Here is a 27,039-nt window from a genome sequence, read left to right on the forward strand (position 1 = left end):
GATACTGAAACCAAATTAATCAACAACAACACCACTTCACCTTTTCACCTCTCACACCCGCGTGTATCTAAAATAGATTTAAGCAACGGCAACGAACTCCACTCTTGGCAAGGCGAATCTAAAAAAAAAAACTTGCGAAAACCACAAACAAAATATGTTATATTGGTCCAAGTCGATTGTTCCTTTCCTTAAAAAAAAGCTTTACAATTAGAAACCCATAGAGGCATATATTTTTATCTATTTATAACTTTCGCATATTACAGCAAGATCTCTAGAACAAAATTTGTAACTGCTTATTTGTTATATAAACTCAGAGGTACTTAAAATCACTACTATAGGAGATAGTAGTAAGTTTCAACTTCAACCGAAAAAGATTCGACTGACCTTTACAAAGTTTTTGGCTTATCGATATAATGCTTACTTAGTTTTTATTACATATACTCTTCCCGATATAGTTGATCTATCTGTTTATTTATACTTATTAGCTTACTACTGCCGGGCTTCATGGGAGACTTTGAGCAGCTTACTATAATTCCCCTTCTTCTGCAAGGGTTAGAGCGTGAGTACCCACTAGTGTATACTCTTTATAGAGCTATAAGGACTGTGCTGAAGGACCGGAAAAGCAGAAAAAATCCGGCCCGGACGCCTTCACACGGTCTAGCGCTGTGGAAAACCGCTAAAAACTACCATCCAGAGAGGCGGGGCCTTAGGCACAAAGCCAGAGGCCACCTCGAGAGAACGGCCAGCATTACTGCCAGCCGAGCCCCCCCGACTACAACCCTGGCCCAGAAGAGAGGAGTCCTCCCCTTGCTGTTTATCAAGGACTAAATAAATATATATAGTTTTAATATTTTCTAATTAGATTAGATCTACCAGTTAAAATTACAAAAAAGACTACTCCTCGGTTGCGGGGGTCTACTTTATTTAATTGCGCAAGTGGATCATACTAGCAACAGTGATAACAGTGCTTGAAAAAAATAAACGCCGTTCTTACCTCTGTCTTCCTCGTAACCTTTCTAAAAGTTCGCTTTTCAATCTGCTATACCAAAAAGAGAAAATATTAACTGCTGGGTGAAAAGATAAAGTTGCCGAAATAAACCGCTCACAAAGAAATAATTTGAAAGGTTTAGGTTAGACTATTAGACTAAATTTGGGAGCATACTGTTTATTTTACCTGCGAAAAGTTTAAAGTAACTTTAAATATGATAGTCAAAGGCAAATTTAAATTTCCTTATATAGGCAATATAAGTGTCTAACTTTTTTTAGGCAAAATATTATAGTTACCACTTTTTGAGACCCTGCTCTAGCAGTAGGATAAAACTCTCCCTAGTGACCTATTTGCCAAGGCACCCCTTGTGATGAGTAACACACCTCGAAAATTACTTTCTGAGAGCAGCAGCCGCTGCTTATGTAAAGGGGTAAGCGACGAAAAAGAAAGCGTCACCTCCGCTTACGATGCGCTATGAGACTTCACTCATGCAACTATGCAGCTTGAACACACTTTGTACGCGGTAGATAAGAAATAAATCACCTAGTAAGAAAGATTCGTGGGGTAACTACAATAGACATATATAAAAAGCACGACACATCGTAACACCGCTATTAAGCAGTAATAATTTAGGTTTACTCTACTTAAATTTAGAAAGGTTATGTTCTTTTCACAGGTTTTCGAAAGCAATAAACGTATATATTGCGCTCTGCCTGTCAAATGGTTTCTGTTCTAATGCTATTGTTTATTATAGCTTCTTTTCGCTCTTTAGCTGGTATTCTGGTTCGTTAAATGATTCAAGCAGCAGTACAAGAAGCGAGTTAGGGCCTTACTTTGTACTCACGAAGTTTTCTTTTTAACAATCGTATATTAGTTTCTAGCTTTGTCTAAATTACTGAGGAATTATTTTATATATATTCACTAAAAACTGTTAGATAGTATCACATTAAAAAGAAAACTGTTGCATGATGTGCTATAAATTATTCAGTTATTTTTTATATATATTATATAACTCGCACATTTGAATTCTCTTTTGCCTGGGCTCAAAGAGTGTTGTATTTTAGTTTATATGATGGTTTTTAACCTAACATTCCATGAAACTTACTTTACTAATACAGTGTCAAAACATATTTTACTATGTAAAACGAACGTGGCACCAATATTAGTTTCAAAGTACTTTTTTAGCTTAAATTAACGCGAGCGCTGGGTATTAATTTTATTTTAACTTCGTTAGTTAAAATGATGAAAGTAGCTTTCAATTTTATTATATTATTTTTGATCAAGCAAAAGTATAAGTGCTAATCTCGTTAAAATATATCAGTTTAATGGATTTAGTAAAAAATCTTTAATAACTAAAAATATATACTAATTTTTATTTTAAAATTTATTAATTTGAATTTTTGAACGAAATTTTTTCTATTTAATAAATTTTTTGGTGATTCTTCATCTAAAAGTTTAAAAAGTATAAAATTTGTTAATAAATGATTGGTTTTTTGTTACTTTTTTTTAGGGCGCACATGCCCGCTAAGTTAGCAGCTCTTGCCGAGACCAGTTTCGAAAAAAGAATAAAAGATTTTGGAAATCTTCTGGAATCTGAAGTTGAGCCAATTAGTTTGGAAAAAGACGAGATGTTCACAAAAGGCGAATCACTTTTAACTTTAGAAAGTTTTAATTTATAGTTCGTTATATTTTATAAATTTTTTAAAGATCTTGAAAATTTTTAATTATTTTTAAAGCTTAAAGTCAAAACTTATAAATTTATTTGTTTATATTAAATTTATAAATAAAGTTAACAAATTGGTCACTTTCCAATCAAATTTTATAGGCTTAAAGGTTTTTTCAATGAATTTGGTAAGGTAGTTTTTAACGATGTTCCTTTAAAAATAATTCTATAAACATTATATAGTAATAAAAAGTATGTTTTTATCAAAATTAGTTATAAACCAGTTAAATGGCTTTATTTATTATTAAGTTTTATAAGTTCACTCTTAAAATTTCTAATTTTACTATTAAAAGTTTTAAATTTCATAATAATAGGTTTTGTATTTACTAATTTTTATAATTTTAGATTAGATTTTTTATATTTTTAGCTTTTAGAATGAAATAAATTTAAGAAACTTCTAGGACATTTATTTCATATAATTTTTAATTTCTTTAAATTATAGGAGTTTATTTATTTCAAAGATTTTTAAATTAATATAAATATTACGAATCTACCGTTTACAAAAATTTAAAATATAAATTTCACTTTACATTATTAAAGTTTTTGATTTTAGAAAAAATTAAATAAGACAACTTTTAGTCCAATAACATTTATTCGTAATCTTTTTAATAACTTAAGTGAATATAGCTCTTATGTTTTTAAAGTAATATTGTATCAGTCAGTTAGTATTTCAAAGCAAAGTTTGCATTCTTATTTCTCTTCTTCTTGCAAACTCGTGCTGTATATGGTTTCTTTCAAATAGAAGCCTAAAATATAAGATTTACTGAATCACTTTGACTCTGTGAGGATAGTATACTAGTAAAAAAAAAATTATAAGCTAAGTTTCTAGTAAAATGCACATATTGAAACCTATAGCTTTCATGCTTTAGTACTTGTTCGACATAAGGAGCGGCCCTCTATAGGCGTGTCGATATTGAGGACAACTTGGCTACCTACAAGAATTGTTACTATAATAATAGTCTTAACAATCAGTGCAGGCAACTAAATTTCGATTGCAATAGCGTTTGCTAAGGCATCATTAAGAATGCTGCAATTAGGACGTGAGTAATAAGTTCCTATCGATTAATGTTTCCTGAAGGCCGGGCACTAGTGATAGGAATAATAAGCTGAATATCTTTTTTTACGGAGTATATATTTATTTATCGTAGTATATTAATAAGTCAATAGTACATGACCTCTTTTTTCATTGTTTCTCGTAAATAACGTTTAAGACGCTATCCTCTGTTTAGTTAATATATACGCAAAAAAGGCCCTTTGTATAACTTCTATGCAATAAAATCCAACCTTTCGTCTGATACCTTTTTTTGCACCGTAAACAAATGTATAACCTAAAGACACAAATATTCCTGAACTTTTTTAGTATGATTCTCAAGTTACTTCCCACAAATTCTTCGAAAGGCAGGAAACATTGTAACTAGCCTTCCAACGATTGAGTAAATTTATATTGTGCTTGACTTCTAAAATGGCTCTAGTGCATAAGGTGAGCTTAATATATAAGGTTTCATTATTGCTCAAGCAGCACCTTCTTTTACCTTTTCTAAAACACCCTATTTGTAAAAAATATATATATTAATGTATGTGTTTCCTTTCTCTTGTCTATGACCAAACTTTAAACGAAATAAATAATTGCCAATTAAGGGATGCTTTTTTTAAAAAAAGGATCAAAGGCAGTAAGAAAAGTTAACGTGTTAAAAAAATCAACTGGTGAGCCAAAAGTCATCTCCTAAAGTTGTATAGATACTAACTCTTTTAATAATTTATATAAGTCAAGTCTACAAGCAGAAATAATAAAAATAATATTTATTATGAGTTATGAATTAGAAATCTCACAATCAATAAATTTAAGTGTAATTATTGATAAATATAAACTTTATTGATTAGAATTAGGTGATCTTTTCCTGCCAAAGCCCTTAGAAGAAGGAGCGAAGCGCTTATTGTATTGCATTCTCCTCTTAGCACGACCAGTCAACTTTTTTTTTAAACGCTCCTGTTTGGGGACTTTCGGGGTAACCTTCCTCACTTTTCCAGCACGAGCTAAGCCACCGTGCATTTTACCTATAATAAAAGTTTGAAGTAGCCGTGTGTTAAAAAAATTACTAAGCTTTTAAATTCATAAATGGTGTAAGCATAAAAATAATTATTAAATTAAAATAAACATTCAAACCAATAAAAAATTTATATAAATATGAAAAGACCTCCAAGGAGTTCAGCAGAAACTTCATAACTAACGCCCGGCATGTTAATTCGCCGTGCAAAGCTAAGATAACTGACTTCTAAAAATCTTTTAATAACAAGGAAGGAAACCAGTCACGCTTTCAATAATAAAAATTCTAGAAAAAGGAGAAAATTATATTTGGTATAAACTAATTAAAAACAACCAACTTAATCATGGTTAACAGTAATGCGCACGTGGAGAAAGGGCGTATTGCACAAGCCCACTGGTCTGAGTAAAAATTGTTTAAATTAATTTTGAAAAAAATGTTATATTAGTGTTATTGTTGTACATATTTGAATAGTTTAGGGATTAAACAGTGCCTTGCTTAGTTGTTTTTGTAAGTATTATAGTTAAAAATGAACACTGCTTTTTTGAGTAATTCAAAAGAGCTTACCTTTGTCAGGTCAAACTTTAAAATAGTTAATTACCATTCTAGTCCCAAAAAAGCTTATGTATGTCCTACAAAAAATTTTGTGCGAAAAAAAGACAACTTGTTTTAAAACAATTTGTTTATATCTTGAAGAGTATTAAACAATGATTTAATTAATTATGGGTTTGAGAACGTTCGGGACTACGCGTACATCGTCTTAAAATAAACAAGTTTTAACACTAGCATTGCTTAAAATAAAGGTAACAAAATAAGAGGCTAGTTTTTGACATTACTTCTCTTTTTGAATTGTTTAATTCATAAAATTAGTGTGTATAGAAAGGAGTAACTAACTTGTAACACCCTTCTTACAACTTGTATTTTACTTGTGTTTATCAGTCTCTTCTTTTTCTTAAATTTACTTTTTTCATGTGGTAGTCATCAAGTTTCCTAAATTATATTTATAATGCTTTCATTTAACAACACATCATTATTAGTATGCATTTAACTTCATAAACAATATGTCGTTCCTACTCGGAGACAGTTGTAACGAAAATTTTTTTCATCGTAAAATACAGTGCTTACTTTATCAGTACGCATGTTTTACTTCTGACCTTAAATCGGCTAGTAGGAAGCTTTCAACTGGTCCCGATGGCAGTACTAATGGGATGCTTAAAAAGTTTTGCCATCTCTTTCCATTTTCCAGTTTCTGCAATGTCATTTGGTTCGTTTCGAACACGATGGAAAATATATACTATAGTGACGCCATCCAACAAATATCGAACTATCAGCCTACTTTCAGTAGTGGGAAAAACCGTAAAGGCTGTTCTAGAAAACCAGCTGAAAGACTTTAGCGAAACACAAACCGCTTCCAGAATTACACTAGATTTCGAAGATGTCTCTCCACGACGCAATAACTGTTGCGCTTTGTTGAGTGGACAACTTGGAACTTCAATTATAATTTATCACCTGGTCGTCTTTCACGTAAAAAGGTTTATAACCGAGTGAGGCAGGAGGGCCTGTTACATTAACTACGCGTATTAGGCCCTTCATTAAGCCTCGGTAACATGCTTGCATTTATATGCGGGCGAACTTTTTGAGTAATATTTTTGCGCTGTTATCAACCGTTTACTGACAACTGGCATTTCGCAACGTTCTCTGGTTTCACCCTTTACGCCGATGACAGAACACCTTAAAAAACCTCTCATAAATACGGCAATACCAAGCTACTTGGAAACACTTGCCAACCGATGCAGCAGTGACGAGTAATCATTAATGCAGAGAAAAGCAGGGCAATATTCATTTTAAATGTATGCACTCCCTCCCGACGATGATCCTGTGGGGCTTTTTCAGATCAAATACTTGGGCATCATAATTGATAACCGAGGAACTTGGCAGCAACCACGCACTTGACCGCGGCTGTGTGCAAAAGGATAATTTCTGTACGTTATAAACTGTTCCTTGACACAGTGTTTGTACTTACGTATTTATTGCTTGGACGTACGAATAAGCATTGAGAATTGCACTTCTGCGACTTATGACCGGCGAATTGTATTTTGTATGCAATAACACTTTGTAGGACGGCCTGAGTAAGGACGTTTATATTACTTATTACTTATTCCGAAAAGCAACTAATGTTTCTAAGTTTGTAGGCATTCAAACCACTAGCTGTTCGAAAAATTGCACACGAACTGTTTAGAATTTAATTACTTTACAGCACTAACTTGAAAATTTAATATTTGAGGGTAGCTATATAATTTGCATTGAAGGTATGATATATTTTATAACTTTCACTACATAACTAACTTCTCCTCTACACGGCTTGTATACGTCCAGTGTTACAGTATACCTCTATAGCTTGGGCTTATTCTTCGCGGAAAATCTTAAAAGGGTACAATTATTTCAAAGTAGGTGCTTTCAAATGACTCAATACTCCTTGGTTTTTGAGCAAAAGTTAGCTACATCGAGACTGTCAACTGGAACCTATAGGTGCCCTTACAATAAGCCGCGCACAACCATCTTCAATGCTTACAGCTAACGCATCAATAAATTGCTATTGGAAACGTTCAAGTACGATCCCAGTCGGTATCCTAAATACAAACAGCCCGAAACATGTAATAGTTAAGAGCTTGTAAAATATCCAGAAGCCCTGTCAGTATATAATGCACGGGTCGTTAAGTAAACTTTCTTACTGTTCATAGGGATACCCCCGCGAGTTTTTTTTGTTTTGTTTTGTCTTGTTTTTTTCTTGTTGGTTATAAAAACCATCGCCCTACAATACGAAAGGAAGATAGATTAAGCAATTAAGGGTTTTGCGACCTCTAATGTAGCATGCCATTTTATAAATAAAAAAAAACATGGTTCATTCATTTTTTGTACTCTGCTCGTTCTTTTTCGGTGTTGAGCGTAGCTTTGTTGTTGTAGTTTTACGTTAGTATAGAGGACCAGCAATATTGTAAAGGTATAGTTTTAGTCTAGAGGGCTAGAGAGCATTTTAAACGAGATTAATAAATAACTTATTCTAGAGGACAACAAATTAAGCACTATGTTAACTAGTTTTACCAGATATTTTAAACACGAACCCTAGATAAACGCACGCTCCTGACAGCTCCGCGATGCTCTTTAAGCGCACACTTATTGTAAACCTTCTCATACAAAATGTATATGTATCTATAGAAGGATTAGAGGACTTGCGAAAACTGAATACAAACTACACATTACACTGAGTTATTAGCGAAAAAAAACTAAGCAACCTGCACTTGATTATACCGAGCATCTCTACAAATTTCCAAAAACTATAATAACTAAGCCCCTTGCCTCATATATTTTTACAGTGAAGCGCGTATTGTGTCTTTCTATATATGATTCTCGCTTGTGTTTTTAGTCCTTTTGTTTTCTTAGTTTTTGCATTTTTTTTGAGCTTATTTGGTACTCTTTTATTATATATCTATATATATTAACACCGGCATACTACGGCTGTCTTCTTCAGAACTTAAGTTGGTTAATCTGAATTACCCTCTTCCGCAGGGCATGGGACAGGCACGCTGGCCCGCCAGTGTACGCTCTTAGTGAGCTATAATGACTGTATCCAAGGACTGAAAAAGCAGAAGATATTGGGGGGATTCTCACCATTCGGCCTAAAGTGGGGAAAACCGCTTAAAACCATCACTGGAAAGGTACCCTTAGGCACAAGATACCAGATTACCTGAAGACACCCGCCAGCACCACTGCTAGTCAGGCCTCCTGGAGTATGAGCTCCTCAACCATAAGGGAGGAGCCCTTTATTATATTTTTGTTTATATAACAAATTATGTATTTTGTTTCTTTTTTCTAATTATTCTTTTACTAATAACGTTTTTGTAGCTTTTAAGCGCTTTTTTATCATCAAAAAATCTTTATCATTTTAAGATCCTAAAAATAACTCAATTTATAAAGGCTGCTTTAAATTCCAGCACATAGTCTGGCAAACAATTAGGGGAGAGGGCCTATACAACTTTTATGCTGGTGGAATTGCATTAAGATGCAAGTCATTTTTTTTTTATTTGCAAAAATAATATTGTTTATTATTTAATAAAATTAATATTATATTCAACTCATAGTCGCAAGGATGACTTAGTCTATATTATATATAGACAGGGCTTTAAAGAAAAAGGAATTCAATGCAGAATATTAACTCTAACCAATCATCAAGTCATTCATTTTACAGTTTTAAGTGCCATTTCAATTGGGTCAAAGAAATAATCCACGTAATAACAAAATAATTTAACGGTATAATATTATTAGCGTGTAAGAAACTTCCCTCGAGCCCTGGGACTTTAATAAACTAAAAGGTTTAATATCCAGTGTTAAATTAAAATTTCGTACTTTGAAGAGAAAGTTCTAAATAAACGGTAATGCGGAAAATTTTGTTTTTTTTGGTGGATGATGTAGTTGTGGCAGTAAAAAACTTTTACCTTATCAGTATTTAAAAGCAAACCTTTTTTTATATATATCGTAGGTCGAAAAAAATCGTTTAAAAGTAAAAGTACAAACAAGTCACATGTCCAGAATAATTAAATTTTATTCAATGCTTACATTACTTGCTTTTAGCAATATGTATTGGCGACCTCAAAACCGCTAAATATGGTCATAAGAAAAGGTTTGTTAATAAGGTGCATTAAAAAGCTGATGCTTTTAGAAAAATAGATTTATTAAGATGGTTCTGTCCTCGCGCAGCGAGAAGAAAATTAACTAGCTCTCTTCTCTTATATACGTGATCTTGAAGTCGTTAATTGTTCTATATAATAGCACTTTTTAAAATAAAGGAATTTTTAGTTCATTTTATTTTTGTGATTTTTATTTATTTTATTTACCTGATTTTATTTTACTAATTCATATTATATTTATTTCCTATTTCGAAACTTCCCTAAGTACGGATAAATGAATAATAACATTTTTATAAGACAATGTTTTTATTTTTTTGGTCAATTTTTTTTTAAAAGCAAGAATGCCTTTGGCGTTGTCTCATTTTACCTCTGGCATTCAGTGGGCAACTGACCTGGGTGCCCATGTGCAGTCGATTTTTAAAAATTTTTTAGTTCTATAATTTTTGCTTACTGCTTGGCTTCATTGAGCTGGCATTGGTGGTAGAGCGGGTGATTTTCTCGCGACTATTTAAAATGTGGTTTGTTTTGGAGGGGAAAGAAACCTATTTATTTTTTAATTTATATCATTTAGGAATTTTACTTTTCTCTGTCGGTCGGCGGTGCTTTTATTAGTATTGATTCCCAGTTTGGCTGGTCTTTCCTATATTTAACTTAGAGCTTGCTTAGCTATATTAATTTCTACTTAATTTTTAGATCTGCAACCTTTAGATTTTATGTCAGATGACCTTGATGCTTTTAAAAAAATTGCGAAAGAAGGTGTCAGCGAATTTTGTGCAGAATGTTTTAACTAATCAAAACAATGATTTCTTCGTTTTAACTTATTGCTTGGTTAGCTATATTAATTTCTACTTAATCTTTAGATCTGCGAAGTATCAGTAAGATTTCAGAAGGCGCTGATGCTATAGGAACTACCGCGACACAATTTGTCGACAAAGTTAAGGAGAAAGCTTTACCTAATCAAAACGATGATTATTTCGGAAGTTCGTTAGCAATTACCTTAGTATTTATACTTAGTAGTATATTCTGCTAACGTATAAGTTATAGCTATATTAATTTCTACTTAATTTTTAAATCTGCAACCTTTAGATATTTTTCCAAATGGCCTTGATGCTCTTGGCCTTGATGCTCTTAAAAAAAATGCGAAAGGTGTCAGCGAATTTTGTGCAGAAATTTTTACCTAATCAAAACAATGATTACTTCGTTTTAACTTAGAGCTTGCTTAGCTATATTAATTTCTATTTAATTTTTAGATCCGCAATCTTTAAATTTTATGTCAGATGACCTTGATGCTTTTAAAAAAAATGCGAAAGAAGGTGTCAGCGAATTTTGTGCAGAATGTTTTAACTAATCAAAACAATGATTGCTTCGTTTTAACTTATTGCTTGGTTAGCTATATTAATTTCTACTTAATCTTTAGATCTGCAAAGTATCAGTAAGATTTCCGAAGGCGCTGATGCTATAGGAACTACCGCGACACAATTTGTCGGCAAAGTTAAGGAGAAAGCTTTACCTAATCAAAACGATGATTATTTCGGAAGTTCGTTAGCAATTACCTTAGTATTTATACTTAGTAGTATATTCTGCTAACGTATAAGTTAATTTCTTTTATTTATTTTATAATCTTACTGTTAATATTAAATTTATGCGATCGCAATTTTCATACTTAATAAAGAAACATGTTTATTTAACTTAATCATTTATCCTTATAGTTGTGAAAAGCCTTTATTTGACAACAAAAACAAATTTTTATATTAAGACCACTATTATTGAAATCTTAAATTTTTCGCTTCAAGTTTTATTAAAATGTAGACCTAACTTAAATATGGTGCCTAGCCGGGATTTTAAGTGAGAGACTTTAATATATATCTGCAGAAACTTTTAATAATTACATTTATTATAATACTTGGACATTAATTAGCAGGAGTACAGTAACGAAAACTTTTTGAAACAGTTTTGTAACCAAGAATTTTTTTCCACATGTTTTATTTGTTTCCATATTTCAAAAATATATTTGTATAAGCGATAGAGATAGAGAATAAAGTAGTCCTTACTTTTTTATGTCAGTTAGCTTAGTGAATTTTTAGGGTTAGTTTATATTTATTTAAAAGTTATGTTATCGACTAAAAGATAACTAAGACCTACTAAATGCTTCATTATAGTGCGTGGCCGAGAAGTGTAGAGTCATTGAGTTTTTTGAATCCGCCTTTCAATTCTATTGAAGCTAGCAAAAAATAATTTTGCCGTTAATATCACCTTCCAGAAGAATTGTACGTATTTCCTTCCAAAGCAGCGACAATTATAGGATACACCAGTTGTTAAGAGAAGCTATTTTGCGTTGTTTTTTTTCTGCAGAAGTTTTTGGGATGCCTAACTTCTAAAGAGAAAACATCTTAGGTACTGTAAGTGAGAATATAAACTAATTTACCTCTTTTCGGCATCCTGTCCGTTTAGGTATCATGTTTATTAATTAAAAATTCATACGCCTCCAGTTTATTCAGTTTTTATAATTTGCTTCCGAATCACTCCCTATTGACATCTAGTAAATTTATGTAAAGGTATCAAGTTACTGGTTATGATTTATTAAAAGACTTCAGACACGGTAACAACTTATATAATAAGTTTAAAAACGACTGAGGAGCACAAAATCACAATATTTGATAGAAAGAGTTGACATGTGCGAGGAACCGTATGCATATATCTGGCGTTTTGCTCTTCAATAAATAGAAATAAAAAAACAACCGGTGTACGAGGCGTATCTTAGCAGCACTTAAAAAGTAATAATCCCCTTTTTAAGCACTAAATAAGAGGACTGTTTTGTTTCTGGTATAAATCTTATGTCTATTTTATATATGCAAAATATAAAAAGTTCGTACCTTGAGAAAAATATTAAAGCATATACACAAATTTTCATTGAGATAACTGTTTTGCTAAACTTTTCCAGGTAAGAACGAGCTCGCAAGCTAACTGAAGCTGGCATAAATAAAGCTTGTTTATATATATATTGTTTATTTAAGAAATTGGCCTCTATAGTCGAAAATATACGTCCTTTTTGATACTTAGTTCATATTACCTTGGAAAAAAAGAATTGGTAAATAGCCTTCAGAAGAAGGCAAAGTTAACCTTTTATGATAATCTTACACAAATTACATATTGTTTACTCAATGAGTTCAAGATATATATATATATATATGTTCACATATACATAAAGATGGACTTTGGGTTATTGGCCATAGGTTTAACTAAATGTAAACAAGTTATTGGCAAATCTTTAGGGCGAGCTTACATTTCCCTGATGGAGCTTTCATGTCCATACTAAAAGTGACTTTCTTGTGAAAGACTCCGTTAACAAAGGTCTGTAAGTGTAATTAGAATTGAACAGTACTTGAGTTAAATATTTCTTTTTTCGTTATCATTTTGAAAAAATGATAGTTATTACGTATCTAGATGTCCGCGTGCCACGACAAATTATTTTTAATGTGCATAATGGGTCAATTATCGTTGATGGTGCTACCTGTTTAAGAAAAATTAAGGCCTTGTCATATAATTTATCTGATAGGCTAGTAACGATAATTCGTCGCAGACATCGGGCTCGTTGTTGTAATTATGCTCTACGGACGGAGATAACACTGTAGCCGTTAGCTATTGCCCTTTATATAAAACAGTTGATAGTCCTAGCCCATAACCACCGGCCCTTTTTTTTAAAATTATAATATACATTTATCCCAAATAATAATATAGAATTATGTAAATTATATTTGTGCCAGGAAGTTTGTAATTAAATGTATTGTAGGCATAGTAGAACCAATAATCAATAATTGGAAGGCAGCTATAATTTTGAATGTAGTTTATAACCTACAAGATAAAATGATGTTCTCTAAGGAAGGAAGGACCTAAAAAAGTTTGACTACATAATGATATACCTAAAAAATTTATATATATAAGAGCTAAGAAAAAAGGTGCCTTATTAAGATATGAAAAGTGTGAACCAAAAGTTTATGGAAATGGTAAAGTAAGCGATGTCAAATAAGTAAATTTTAAGTTGAAGAAATGAGGATTGAAGGCCAGGTAAAGGTCTATATAAGTCTGAAGTTTATCTAAAGGGGCTTAAAGGGGAGAACGCATCCTGTGTGCCTTAAAGAAATTGTAAAAAGCTCTAAAAAGTGGATTTTTCAAGGTACATACCATTTGAAAACCAATGACATCATTAATAATGTTTATATGAGCGTGCGCGCAAGCAGCGTGTAAAGCAATTTAATAGAGTTCTATACCTAACCTCTTTTTATAATATATAATTTAAAAACTCTTATTAGATCGTCTGAAACTACACGAAGTGAGGATTTAGAAAGACAATAAAGGAAAATAATATTAAGATAAAAGTGTGAGCTGGATCGCTGGATTTGGAATTGGAGTGGGCGCTGTTATATTAATGTCCTACGAGAAAAAAAATAGGAGGGTCTCCGGTCGTTGTGGTAAAAGCACCTACAAAAATTTGAATCTGGATGCTACAAAAGCTATTAAAGCGCCATAAAGAGAGCTAAAATTACGACTTGGGCTCATATTAACCAAACTTGGGATACTTAGACACAAGGCGTAAAAGTGAGCTAGCTTTTCCGTCTCATACTGTTTGGGCCACCCGTTCATCGACGAATTTTAAGTTGCTTTAATGTATATATTCGGCAAGGTGGCTTTAGTTTAACTTAAAGCACAAAGTTAAGCCTTGGAAAAAGATAAAATTATGGCTTGTCTTTGCCTAGTCATGAGTGGTAAAATACTCTACTTCCACTGCTACTAATTTTACTTAGAGTTGCACCTTGAGGACGGTCTTTTATGTTAAAAAACGAGTAGCGTGGTCAGCTATTCGTACCTTAAAAGCTAGTGACACAACCTGTAATTCGAGGTTTAGTATATCATTGTGAACATATCACGGTGCTTTTATTGAAAGCGCAGCTGTTTACTATCTTAAAGCGAGGATGTATTGTCGTGTAGTTGTAGGCTCAGACGTTATGATTAGTCAACTGCACACCACATGCTGCGCTTTCCTAATCGCACAAAGAAAGCTTACTTTTGCTGGACAATAGACGATATAGCGACTGGTTTGCTGCTTTGACCTTTACTACCAAGTAAACCCTTGAGTACGCCACGAACAGCGAAGAATCTATAATGACCTTAAAATACACCACCGAAAGAACCAGAAAATTTCCTTGCCAACGACATGGGGAGCACAATGCGTCTTTATAATAGGAAGCTCTCCACTCTTTACATCCTTATAAAAGAATCTCAATGAGACGACACCAGCTAGCAATCGCGTCTAGATAAGCTGCAGGTACCTGCATGGTAAAATGGGCGATTCTAACCACAAATGAATAAACATATAATTGGGTTAAAGGACCATATGAGGGTTAACTGGGAGAGGATTGTTGCTCGTATAGAATGTGAATGGCGAAAGGGTATTTGTTCGTTATTAAATTTTTATTTTTTTTTGTATGGGGGTTACTGAGAGAAAAAAAGTAAGGTTCTTTCTTAAAGAAACATGGTTTTTAAAAAAATTTCTTTTGTTACAAATAGCTTTAATATAAGAGCACGTTTAAAATAATTTTTTACATATTAGGCAATCTCCGCCACTTCTATAAAAGCTATCATTTTGATAACCAATTAAGCTTATTACTTTAACGTATCCCTACCTATGATGTGTTTCAGAACAAGGGTAATATCGATTATTTTCTCGTAAATAGCTCTGCAATTTTCTTTTTTTTTTATAGAGTAAATCTGCAATTAAAAAAAACTATGTTCCTTAATTTAAAAAGTGTTACTGAAAGACGATAGTTAGTTTTGAGATATTTTTTTTGTAAAATGCAATAACTTCTCTGTAATTGTGGCAGTCAAAATGATAAAAAAAAAAATTTTTAAGCTTTAGTTGAGATTAAAGATGTAGGAGGCCTTCGGGTATGAGATCGGAGATTTAAGGCAGGTGCATCAAAAGTGTCTTGATAATATTAATTTGGAAATGTTACTGGCGGTGCGTTAGTTTTGATAACCAGCGAATATTGGGTGTAGATCCGCCATTATTCAAGCAAATTAAGATCTAGTTGACCTCCCCGCATTTAAAGTGTTTAGTGTAGAGATGCAGTGTTTAGAATTGTGTCTGACTTTTTTTCAAAACTGCAAATAAATGATAATTTTATGGAGGTCTCAAATCTTGGAAGTTTCATAAGGATTAGTGATAGTACTTGCCTACTAATATTAAACTGCGCTCTCTAACTATATTTAAAGGGTTTGAAATTCGGAAAAGATTTTTCAATAGATAGAGTATATTAATTATGCAATATACTCTATTTAAAACCGCTCTACGTTGTTTTTCTTTGAACAATTATTAAAGTAGTCATACTAGTTTTCTCCAAAGTGTGGTAGTTCTTCTATATTCGATTGAAAAGGAAGGAAAAACTTTGTGTCATTAGGCCATTTTAGAAGTAACATGGTAGGTAACCTATTTGCTTTTGTCTTTTAAGAGTGAAAGGGAACCTTTCGATGCGAAAATTTCGTTGTGTTAGCAATATTGTCAAGAATACTGTTAACAGGACTTAAACGAGGTTTGTTCTTCTTAATATGTCAATATTAATTTTATTTTTTTATAAAGAAATAATCCACTTCAAAGGGCTTTTGGTTTCAAAAGAAGGTATGTTTAGATGTAGAGAGTTCAAATTCGGTAACGTAACGTTTTATTTAGCTGTAAATTATCTTTTTTTCTTGCGTCTGCAGTGATCTGAGTTTTTATGAGGCTGTACACTTTCTATTGTAAGTTCGGATACCTAGAATTGAGTTGTTATCTGTGGTTGTACTTCTCTAGTTACAAGAGTAGTAAGGGTTAAAAGAATTAAAAAAAATGGAAATAATATAGAATTTAGTCAATAAGTTTAGGTCTTAACCTTTGAAAACATGTACACGAAGTAAAAAATAAAATGATATTTAGTTTTCTGATAAAAATTAGAGAAAAAAAAAGTATACCATAGTTATTAAAGAAAATGCAAATTTTTATAGTAAGTGCAGTAAGTCTTAGGTCGTGTAGCATCCAAAAATTGCAAGGGGAGTACTCAATGGAATTTTTGACAAAGTAGGTCTTAGATTAGTCTACCGGAAGACGTATGGATGATCAGATATATACTCCCGGTGATAATAACATTTTTACAACGAAAAAAGCCTTAATTGCTTCAGAAAGCTCAAGAAATATTAAAAATATTAAAATTTTAAGATCTTATTTAATAAATAAGTCTTTAAAAACGCCAGACATGCATAAATGCTCTGGTAGCCTAATACCAGAGCGAAGAAGACCGATCCCAAACACTTGTGGCATAGGAAGTCGTAGTTTTCGTGAGGGCTGAGAGGTAATTTTTTTTTACACGTTTAGGTTCCTCTCAAGGCGTTTTTTTTGTTTATTGCCACCTCATTTACTTTTCTTTTTATAACTCGTTTTAACCTACTATACTATATTTGCCACCTTTGCACAATCAAATTAAAATAAAATGCCAAAAAGTGGACCACCTACAAATCCAGGTGACTGGGAATGTGTACAGTAAGATTCGTTTAAGAAAGTTTTTATATAAAATTGTGCTTTTGTAACTCCTTCTAAAACTTGAATCATAAGTTTTATTTAAACATTATATATAAAATTTTATTTTTATATTATAATTTACTTTGCTTATTCTTTTCTACATTAATTATAATTCTAAGGTGCGGAAATATTAATTTTAAGTTCAGAAAAGTTTGTAATAAATGTAAATCCGCAAAACCAGTGTTAGAGGAAAAAAAGGTAAAAATTATGGGTCGTGAATTAGGAGAGAAGGCAGCTGAATTTTCTAACGGATTGTTTAGCGCTAAAGACTGGGCTTGCTCTGCGTAATTTTATATATTCTTCGTTTATTCTACTGTTCTTAAAAAAAGAGTTGTTTAGTTGTGGGAACATAAACTTTGCTCGCCGGTTAGCTTGTAACATTTGTGGGGTTCAAAAGTTTAAAGCCGTCGAAGATCGTTCAGGTTTCATAGTATAGTTTATAGTACTACTCAATAGTTAATTTTTAGATTTATTGCTATTTTGTTAGGAGTCGGTGGTGGGTTTAACGATAGAGAAGGTCTCGAGTATAAAGAAGTTATTGTTGAAGAAGGCGAATACGACGAATTTGGTCGTAAAAAGAAAAGAAAAAGAAATAGTTGCTTTTTTTTTCTTTAGTTGTGTTCTGTTAATAATTGGATTAATAGCCACTGCTCGTATTGCTGATCCATTAGAAGGAGGGATGGATACTGGAAATATGAATACCAAATCCACTACTGATTTTCTAAAGGAAAATCACCCACAGGGTTTACATGGGAATCCAAAATCTGATTCCCAGTCAAGATCGCGCTCCCCCGTGAAATGTAAAGACCATAAATATACTTCCCGTCGACGATCATCTTCAAGATCTTCATCCCGAACTCGCTTGAAAGACTCGAGAAGCCGCTCAAGATCGCGATCTTTTTCAAGAAGCTCTTGAATATTGTTTTATTTTTTTTCTTCTGGCCTTATTACTTTGTGTATAGGAATATAAATATCAAAGTTTAATAAATCTGAAAAAATTATCGACCCTTATAAATTTAATTAAACAAAAAGATTAAACCTAAGTTAACATTTTTATTTAATTTTATTTAGTAGTTTGTTAGCTTTTTATACTTATTGGTAAGTATTTAGATGGCTCAATTTATAATATGTGGCAAGGTTTAGTCATTAACACGTACCTTATGATATTATATTACTACAAATTATTATAAAAAGTCGTTTATTGTAAATATTGAAGAAATATAATATTAAAAAGTAGATTTTACTGTAGATTCAACGTAAGCCTACGGAAGCGTAGAGCACTTTAAGTTATTATACTAATAAACTAATTTTTTGACCTTTAACCTAAACGGCTACGGTACGTGTAGGCAGTCAATACCTACTAAGTTAGGTTTAGAATATAAACTTCTTAAAACTAGAAATCTTAAGCGTAGCTGATAAAAATCTTTTTGACTTCATGTCATCCATTTTGGAAGGATTGTACTCAATATAGTTGCTAAGCTTATCGTTAAGAATGACTTTATTCTTAATTTTTTAAATAATAAATGGATTAAACTAACCTTTGCTTAAACCCAATTGACTGCAGATTGAAATTTAGTCTTTACTATTTAACATTCCTTTTTCTGCAACTAGAACAAGTTATTTTTGAGTTACTTTTTTTATCTCAGTAATTATTGCTCCCCTCAATACCTAATATTAGTTTTATATATTGTTAGCTTTGGCTCTCTCTGCGCTCAGTTCTAAAGTTGAACCGTAGCGTTTATAGTTGGGATGTTATTTAAAAGAGGTACACCATCTTACTGAAAAGCTTTAACCCGTATCCAAGAACAACTTGAGGGCATACGAAGTTATGTAAAGACGTATATATAAACTAACTATATGCAACATCTCAAAAGTTAACCTTACTGCGTTTTTATAAATTTGTCAAGATGTTTTAAATAGTAAACTTGCTTCAAAACTTACTAATTTAATTTAATTCCGGTGATGTAAAAATAAATAGTGTAAATGGTCAACCGGCACTCAGTATACACGTATTCTAGAAAAAGCGGAGCTCCAAGCAAACAAAATTAAGCCAATATAAATCCTACCGACTTTCATGTTTTCTTAAATTATCCATGATACTGACTGGCCACAAGTACCTTTTATACGCTAAATGAAGTCGCATATATGCGGAATGCTTGAAGAGGGGCGTTTGGGATATTTGAGTAACTATAATGCTTTTAGTTTTGGTTCTATTAATAAGTTTTGTAATATTGTGTTCGTTAACCCTAAAGGAGCAGTATGCGCGCTAATTATTTTTCTTTCAAGCCTACTATAGATAATTTGATGTATATTATAAAAGTGTTTTTATTATGTTAAAATCATATCAGTTTTTGTTATAACGCCTATTCATTATTTTCTTTTATGAACCTAACACCATTAAAGTGGGTATTTTCCTGTAATGGTTTTCAAGTACTAACTATAATTAAGGATTTGTAGTCAGAACTAATATATGCTTACATAAATTTACTAGAGTTCAAACAAAGTTTATATGCATCTTAATAAATTTAAAAAGAAAAAAATCGATATAGCCTTCATTTGACAGAAGCAAATTAAAAACAACACATATTGAACAAAGGTTCTTTCTTCATCACCTCGGGAAATCTGAACCAATCATTTTGTATTTTTCAGTCAATGGGCTTGTCCGAACTATAACTAAATTTAGTAATTTTGATTTGTGCTTTGTTATTTGGAAATACTGCCTAATATTTGTTTATATGGTTATTACATCTTGTTAAATTAACAACTCAAAATGTTTAATTTGTTTACAGTATGAGGGTTGTATTCGAGAGAAGAGCACATGTGGTTATATAAGTTTGGCATGCACACCTGCGGCAGTTTATTTTTCGTATCCATTGTTTGTTGTGCGTTGGGTTTGGTGTCTCTGGGATCTATAATTATCAAAAAAAAATTATAGTGCTTTCTAGTACTTCGACTTTCTTGTACTATATTACTTTTCTGTCTATTATATACAAGTTCTCGAATGCTTACAGCCTGTGAAATTAACAATTTTTATTAATAAACAATTTTAGACGTCGGTGTTCCTATGCAAGGGGTTGCACAGGGCCTACTGCTGTTTTTACGCACGGCACAATCACTACCACTCCAAGCCCTCTTAAAACTAACGCATGCGTTCGCATATACGATCACTAACCAGCATTTTAAGGATTAAGTGGTTTTACTTACTTTTAATAACATAAAGTTTTGAAGCTAAAGAAATTAGAAAATTTAAAAAGGCACCCGAGGGAAAAACATATAATTAAAACTTGATAATAACAAACTCTGTGTTTAAAAAGAGTGAACCAAGAGAAGAAACAGAATAACTTCATATGCAAGACGACGAGCCTCCTAGAATAGGGTTACTGAGAAGCTCCCTTTAATATTTTATAGTTCTGCATTTATTAAACATTGATGCCGTATGGCTTTATATTAAAAAAAAATTGCTGCAACAACCATAACTTACAATTATTTTTATTGGTTAAAAACGAACTTTTTTAGCCCCCCTGGCGGTCATTTTAGAACGTTAGTAATCTTGAAACTTGATTATCTCGTCTATTTAGATCATAAAAATTATTTTTTTATTAGTATTATAGTATTTTCATTTTTTTATAAATTATTAACTTTAAGCTTTACAAGGCGGGTAATTCTTACAAATTAAATCGTGGCGCTATAAAAACATGAGTTTTTTTAAGAGGTCACTGCCCCAACGATTATAAACCCCCAACGAGTGTGCTAAATATATATTACTTTTCTAAATATAAAATTGCGGTAACCGAGATTGTAATTAACTCACTAAGGTAATCATACCATAAGGCAATTGCATACCACGCATCAAGATATAGCTAATCGATGTTATGGAATATTTTTTAATCCCTATAGGTTCAGTGTAACTCAGTTACTTCATTAGAGCTACTTTATAAAGAATACTACATAGGAAAGTCTCAGTAAACTACTATTGCACCGAAACTACATGATTAGCACGTGTAGACAATTATTAAACCAAAACTAACGAACTCGCCAACCAAAAATACTTTATATTCCGAAGTAATCTTCTGGCATATATTGGTGGCCAATAACTTTACTTTCTACTTCAGCCATGGCCTTTGTCTACACATACTAGTGTTTATAAAAAAAAAAAATTAAGTCAGTTGCCCCACATATTAAAGTAAAAGTAAAACCTTAAAGCAAGCTGTTTTTGGTTTATTTTTAGTAACTTGGTACATCAATAAGATGTGTTATTTTTAAGATTTGAAGGTTGTCAATTAAAAATATAGTAAAGAACATGGATAAAAGGTGAAAATTTTTCGGCTGATTCTATTAAAAGACCTCATAACATAATGCTTAATAGTCCAAGTTCTGCTGTGTTATTTTGTCTCTGTCTCTTTTCTGTTTTCTATTTAACTCAACCTGCCATATTATTTCTAACTCTGGTATTAATTTTTTTTTATATTAACTCACTACAGTAATACGTACTGGAGTGGCTGCTTACGCACTAGCAGTTAGGATTATTTCTACTCTCTAACAGCTTTGATGCTAGCTATTAATTCTTTTATGCCCGAAAAACCACAAATAATGAACTTAGTCGCTCCCACTTTTATGTGTATGGTGGGCAGGTCACTTGAAAATATATTATTTCATTTGTTTATAAACAATTTTTATTTTTGTAAGCTAGTATTGGGGTAGGAACATTTAAAGGGCTGTAACCTTTATGCTCCTTTAAACCCGAATGGATTTATGTCGGCTTGGAGCGCGCTTATTGGCAGTGTGCGGGAGCGGTGCGTTAATATATATAGTACTAGTACTAATACAATAGTACCAATAGCACGAATCGAAGCCCAGTTATGAGCCAAAAACCGCGACGTATGCTAAAGATACTAGTGTACTAGTGCTAGTACTATACTACATGCTTAACCAATAAGGTAAGATGAAAACATGCATCCTTCGGATACAAAGGAACAAGATACAGTAAACATTACTCATCAATATATTAATCATTCTTTTTGCTTTCGTCTTTGCTATTCACATAACAGGACTGTCTTATATTAACTTAGCAGTTTTCGTTAACTATTTATATAGTGCTCAAGTTAACTACTACTGATCATCCCTTGATTTTCACTAAAGGAGCGTCTCCGGAAGACAATACTAATACTCAACGCAGCAATCCAACAAGGAAAGAGATTTTATTATAAAGTCATTTCAAGAGCGAGCAATTCCCTTAACGATTAAGTTAGCTAAACTGAGCACCCTTGAAGCTAGGAAAGATATCACTTCTTTCTATGCTGCGGTTCCTCCATAACAGGAGTCAACTTTGAGCGTGACATCATTTCCGCAGTAATCGGAATTCTTATGGTTAGTACCTTGTGTTACCTAACCGTGTCGGCGCCGGTGTGTGATTATACAATATGCACTTCCTACAGCGGCAATATTATAAAATTATATATGGACTTTATTTAAAATCTTCCGCTTGTTTATTACTTAATTAGCTTATCTATATCTTAAGTAAATATTTAAGGAAAAAAAGGTCAGCATATCCATGACAGGTGTAAAAAGGAGCACTCTTTCTTTTTATTTTCACGTAAAGAGAAGATTAAATTAAGGTGGCCAAAAACTTTTAAGTTTGGCAGTTTTTTAATCATTTTTTAATCATCTTTTATGTACTTTTCAAGGCTTGTTTATAAAAAGAAGGAAGAAATAAAGTATATAACATTTTAAGACATATTTTAACTGAATACTTATATAAATTAACTTATAATATAAATTTTTATTAATATGTTATAATGTAGGGTATTTTATTGACTTCTAGCAGTTTACAAAGATAATTATTATTGAAAAATTTAAGTTCATTAATCAAATCTGTCGTTGTCGTTTTTTTAATAATAATTTTTATTAACTGAAATTTTTTACATTTTATATTTTTTATTGACTAGTTTTATAACTTTATTTTAAGTTATGAGCCAATATTTGTATGAGGACTTGTTTGCTTACCATAACTTTAAGTTATTTTCAGTTTACTGTAAATCCTATTTTGTTACATATATGGGATCTTTATAATTTAAGCTTTCTAAATTAGAACTGTGTATAGATCTATCATTTTTTATTGGCAACTAAACTTCTTGGTTATAAATTTTTTTTCAAAAATTGTGGATAACCCTATTTTTTATATATAAAAAATTTGTTTTGTATATTCCAAGTTTTACCCTAATTAAATTTTGTTTTATTTTTTTATAATTAATATATATTTTGAATTCCTTAAGCTTATGCCATTGCCTTTGGTACTATCCGCTTTGTGCTTTCTTTGATGTTATTACTGCTTAAGCTTTTTAATAATGATAGGTAAACTTACGGAATAAGTTTTATAATTTCTTTTTGCTTAATAGAAAATTTTAATTTTTGTTTGTAATACACAAAAGTAAAATTAATTAATGTTTTTATTTTAACCTTTATGGCGATAGAGAGTCTTTTTTACCCTTCAAAAAACACGTTTTTTTGATTTAACTGAATTTCTTTAAACTTTTTTCAGGATTTTTAGTTTTATGGTTGGTTATTGGGGCGGAAACCGCAACATTTCGAAGAACCATTACACTTAATCAGTAAAGGCTGCTCTAGCGATGGACCTCGTTTTTGAGCTCACTCTTTCCCTTATCACTATGAGATTTCTAGATTATTTTTATAATTAGTAGATTTCCTGTTATAATTTTTTATATTCTTTTTTTAAATTTTTATATAATTTATTTTGATTTTGTTCATATTACTGAACTTCTATTATCTTTTAAACTAATTTTTATATACTTTTTTAAAATAATTTAATGTTTCATTATTTATTTATAAATAGAATCTAAATTTGTTGACTAACTTTTTTAATTTTTTTGGTTATTCCCTTTTTTAGTACGAATTTTAGTACGTTTTTGCTTACAATCTTCTTATATTCACTCAACTTTTCTTTTTTATTTTAAACCTTTAAAAGTCGATTTTTTAAGGCTTATTTTTATAAGTAAAGTAACTCAATTAATATTTTTAAAGATCTTTATTTACTTTATAAAATTATTTTTTTTTTTACTTTTTATGTTTTTTAGTTTATGACTAATATTTTTTATAAGTCAATAATAAATTATTTTTAAATATTTTAAAATTTTTTTAATTACTTTTTATTTTTTTAATTTCAATGTTATTAAATCTTATTCCTTTGCTTTATTTTTCGTTTCTTACGGATTTTTAATTTTTTTTTTAAATTTTTGTAGCTCAAAGAAGTTTTAGCCTTCTTCATCTTAAACTTTTATTATATTAAATTTTTATATTTTTTATAAAAAATTTTATTTAAAGAAGAACAAATTTTATTTCTTTTTTTTTTATTCTTTTTAAAATATAACTAATTGGAAGCCTGTTCCCGAATTATTTATTAATTATTTTTTAATAGTATTTTTTGTGGTCGCAGTCATAGATTCATAAAAAGTTGTTTATAATTTTTAGCTTTAATGGAATTTAATTGGATTAATTATATTTTTTATTAAAATAAATCTAATTTGGTCTAGGAGAAATTACTAATAATTTGTTATTTTTTGTTAAGATTTTTTTTAAAATACTAATTTTTTGTATCAAATTTTTTTTAAGTAGCTTTGCATTAGCTTTTGGATTTTAATTTTTTAACTTTTTTTTATAGTAAATTTAAAAAATAATTTAATTAATTATAAAGAAGTAATTCTGGTAGTACTTTTAATTATAAATTATTTTAACACTTTTTTGTCTCCATTTTATTATTTTAGTTTTAAAATTGCAAAAGAGATATACTTTTACTTTTAAAAATTATAATTTGTGCAGTTAGAGTGAGTATTGATATCAATTTAAAAACTGTCGAGACCGGATAAAGGCAAGGGCGCATCCGAAATTAAACTTGATATAGCTTAGCTTTCGTGCTCGTTAAGAAAAATTCTTAGTTTAGTTTATCTCCTCAATGCCGACACTATTAATTTAAACCAAAGAAGCTCTTCAATGAAGCTTTTAAGCCTCCGCTGAGAAGCTCCACCTGGCAAAGTGTTCACTTTTGTAAAACAGTCTACAAAAATGAAGAACAGCTTATATGGTAGATCATCGGGGTGAGCGTGAGCCGCTGTTCAACCCTTTTTCTTCATAATTAATGATTTTTGCGGAATTCTCGGAAGTCGAGAGCAGACCGTTTAATTAATTTAGGGGATGTTAGACACCCGTACATCTCCAGGAGGAATATCATGAATGTTCCGATTTTCTAGGGGGAAGAGCAGTACGTGGTTAGACTTCTGGTCACCAACCGCAGTCCTAACGAAGTTCCCGAGGCATTGACTCTTAGATCGGACAAGCTGAAATGCTTTTCGCCAGTGCACTCCCTGCATTTCCCCTCAAAAAAGCATCTTGTTTTATATCTTTAATGATCACCAAGGTTCAATAATACCACATTTGATGGTAAATAACAATTAAAGAAAAGAAATTTGTACCTAATTTCGACTAATATAGAAAGAATTTAACGAACTTTATAGAACTGAAAAATATTTAAATGTCTTTAAAAAGTTAAGTTTGTTATGTTTTGCAGATTTCCTCGTTAAGTTTTAAACTCACTTATGTAAATATTAATTTCAGTTTTGTTAAACATGCAAGGCATAAATTCTTTTTTTGGATAAAATAATAAAAAGATTTTTTTATAATGTTAAAAAAAAATTGAGCAAATTTTTACATTCGTGCTTTAATAGGTAGTTTATTAATATTTTACTCCTAATTTTTTGGTCAAGTTTTTATTAAACTGTGGATATGCTTAAATTCGCAAGTAAATTTTTTTCAGGGTTACTTTTTTTTACTTAAAAGGTAAGTAGGTTACTTAGAAGGCTTCATTAATGTTTTATTTTTGATTCTACAACTGCAAGACTATTGTTCTATGTTATAAATACTTAGGCTTTTGGGGATTCACAGTATTGTTCTTTAAAAAAAATTTATTTAAATTTTTATGTTAACTAAAGTCATTACTTATGTTAACTAAGTCATTCCTTAAATTTTAGATCTTTAGGTTTGTTTTGTTTCATTCATATTCTAAGTAGGGTACATACTAAACTTCACCAAGCATGTTTAACTTTTTAAAATTAAAAGAATTTATATTTATTAAAATATTGTATAAACAATTCTTTATTTAATAATTACTCTGGATATAGTAAGTTAACTAAAGTTGTTTTTGTGTCCTTGGATCTTTTCTATCAGAGGGTTTGCATCACTTCAAAAGAGCGCTAAGTAAAATCCGCTTTATATTTCACTATTCAGGTTTACTTTTTAGTAAAAAGGATGTATGGTGTTAACTTTGTCAAAGTATTAAAAAAAAACTTAGTAATTGTTATGTAAAAATTTCTAAGATTAAAATTATTATATTTTTTAATAATTATCTTAAGTTATAATGCGCCGAAATATCCACCTTGACTGAAACCCCTGCTTAGTTCAAATCTTTGATTTTTTCTGTTTACTCGAAATTTAAAGTTTTTATTAGCTTTTCTATTCAGGTTTAACTTCATCTAGTACACTACACCAAAACCTTGAGTCTTTATCCTCTCGGGTTTAAAGAAAGCTTTACTTTTTTATTTATTTTAAATTTTTAAAAGGTTCTTAGCCCTCTCCTCTGGGATCTATATTGTATATTATAAAGTTAATTTTTTTAATTATCTTAACAGATTTAATTCGAAAAACTAAAATTTCTTGTCCGAAACTTTTTTAAAATATAATAATGTTTTTTCTTCGCTACCAAACTATACAAAGAATTATTTAAGTAATTTTGTGTTCACTATATAATTTATAGTTAAGTTAATATTTTTTATAGTAGTAAATAGTTTTGAAGCCAATTCTATCGTGACATTAATTGCGCAAAAGGCTTAGTTTTTCTAATTTTTTTTAGTTAGAAATTAATATTTTTTGTTCTAATAATAGTAAAAGGTTTTCCTTAAGTATTACATAAATGAATTGTTTCGTTAATA

The 27,039-nt window shown here is 30.9% G+C and overlaps 2 protein-coding genes and 3 long non-coding RNA genes across 8 annotated transcripts; 4 read left to right on the plus strand and 1 right to left on the minus strand.

The window, feature by feature from the left end:
• LOC135119737 (uncharacterized) lies at positions 1 to 521 on the plus strand. The gene is made up of 3 exons (XR_010278354.1): positions 1 to 223; positions 315 to 393; positions 486 to 521. It is a non-coding gene; the product is annotated as an uncharacterized LOC135119737 (long non-coding RNA).
• A 5,804-nt stretch (positions 522 to 6,325) lies between these two features.
• Positions 6,326 to 6,985, plus strand: LOC135119735 (uncharacterized). The gene is made up of 3 exons (XR_010278352.1): positions 6,326 to 6,735; positions 6,805 to 6,882; positions 6,939 to 6,985. It is a non-coding gene; the product is annotated as an uncharacterized LOC135119735 (long non-coding RNA).
• A 2,886-nt stretch (positions 6,986 to 9,871) lies between these two features.
• On the plus strand, positions 9,872 to 11,082 carry LOC135119796 (uncharacterized). 3 transcript variants are annotated; one of them, XM_064044183.1, is made up of 7 exons: positions 9,872 to 9,956; positions 10,010 to 10,071; positions 10,132 to 10,194; positions 10,299 to 10,418; positions 10,525 to 10,584; positions 10,689 to 10,751; positions 10,856 to 11,082. In XM_064044183.1, exons 1-7 carry the CDS (start codon positions 9,952 to 9,954, stop codon positions 11,023 to 11,025), a joined length of 543 nt encoding a protein of 180 aa, XP_063900253.1. In that variant the 5' UTR covers positions 9,872 to 9,951; the 3' UTR covers positions 11,026 to 11,082. The 3 variants fall into 3 exon arrangements, with proteins under 3 accessions (XP_063900253.1, XP_063900254.1, XP_063900255.1); XM_064044184.1 differs by having other exon boundaries at positions 9,872 to 9,953; XM_064044185.1 differs by lacking the exon at positions 10,132 to 10,194.
• A 500-nt stretch (positions 11,083 to 11,582) lies between these two features.
• On the minus strand, positions 11,583 to 12,821 carry LOC135119786 (uncharacterized). Of its 2 annotated transcripts, none has more exons than XR_010278366.1 (4): positions 12,722 to 12,821; positions 12,338 to 12,508; positions 11,864 to 12,276; positions 11,583 to 11,812 (listed from the first exon to the last, which is right to left on the minus strand). It is a non-coding gene; the product is annotated as an uncharacterized LOC135119786 (long non-coding RNA). The 2 variants fall into 2 exon arrangements; XR_010278367.1 differs by having other exon boundaries at positions 11,864 to 11,974; positions 12,312 to 12,508.
• Positions 12,822 to 16,936: 4,115 nt separating this feature from the next.
• On the plus strand, positions 16,937 to 17,973 carry LOC135119801 (zinc finger Ran-binding domain-containing protein 2-like). Its single transcript, XM_064044189.1, has 5 exons — positions 16,937 to 16,986; positions 17,164 to 17,328; positions 17,384 to 17,466; positions 17,532 to 17,639; positions 17,689 to 17,973. Exons 2-5 carry the CDS (start codon positions 17,252 to 17,254, stop codon positions 17,958 to 17,960), a joined length of 540 nt encoding a protein of 179 aa, XP_063900259.1. The 5' UTR covers positions 16,937 to 16,986; positions 17,164 to 17,251; the 3' UTR covers positions 17,961 to 17,973.
• The last annotated feature ends 9,066 nt before the right edge of the window (positions 17,974 to 27,039 follow it).

The sequence above is a fragment of the Zophobas morio genome, unplaced genomic scaffold, assembly GCF_036711695.1.
Source record: "Zophobas morio isolate AGI-343-1 ecotype UQ-CSIRO unplaced genomic scaffold, CSIRO_AGI_Zmor_V1 ptg000304l, whole genome shotgun sequence".
Classification (NCBI taxonomy): Eukaryota; Metazoa; Arthropoda; class Insecta; order Coleoptera; family Tenebrionidae; genus Zophobas; species Zophobas morio.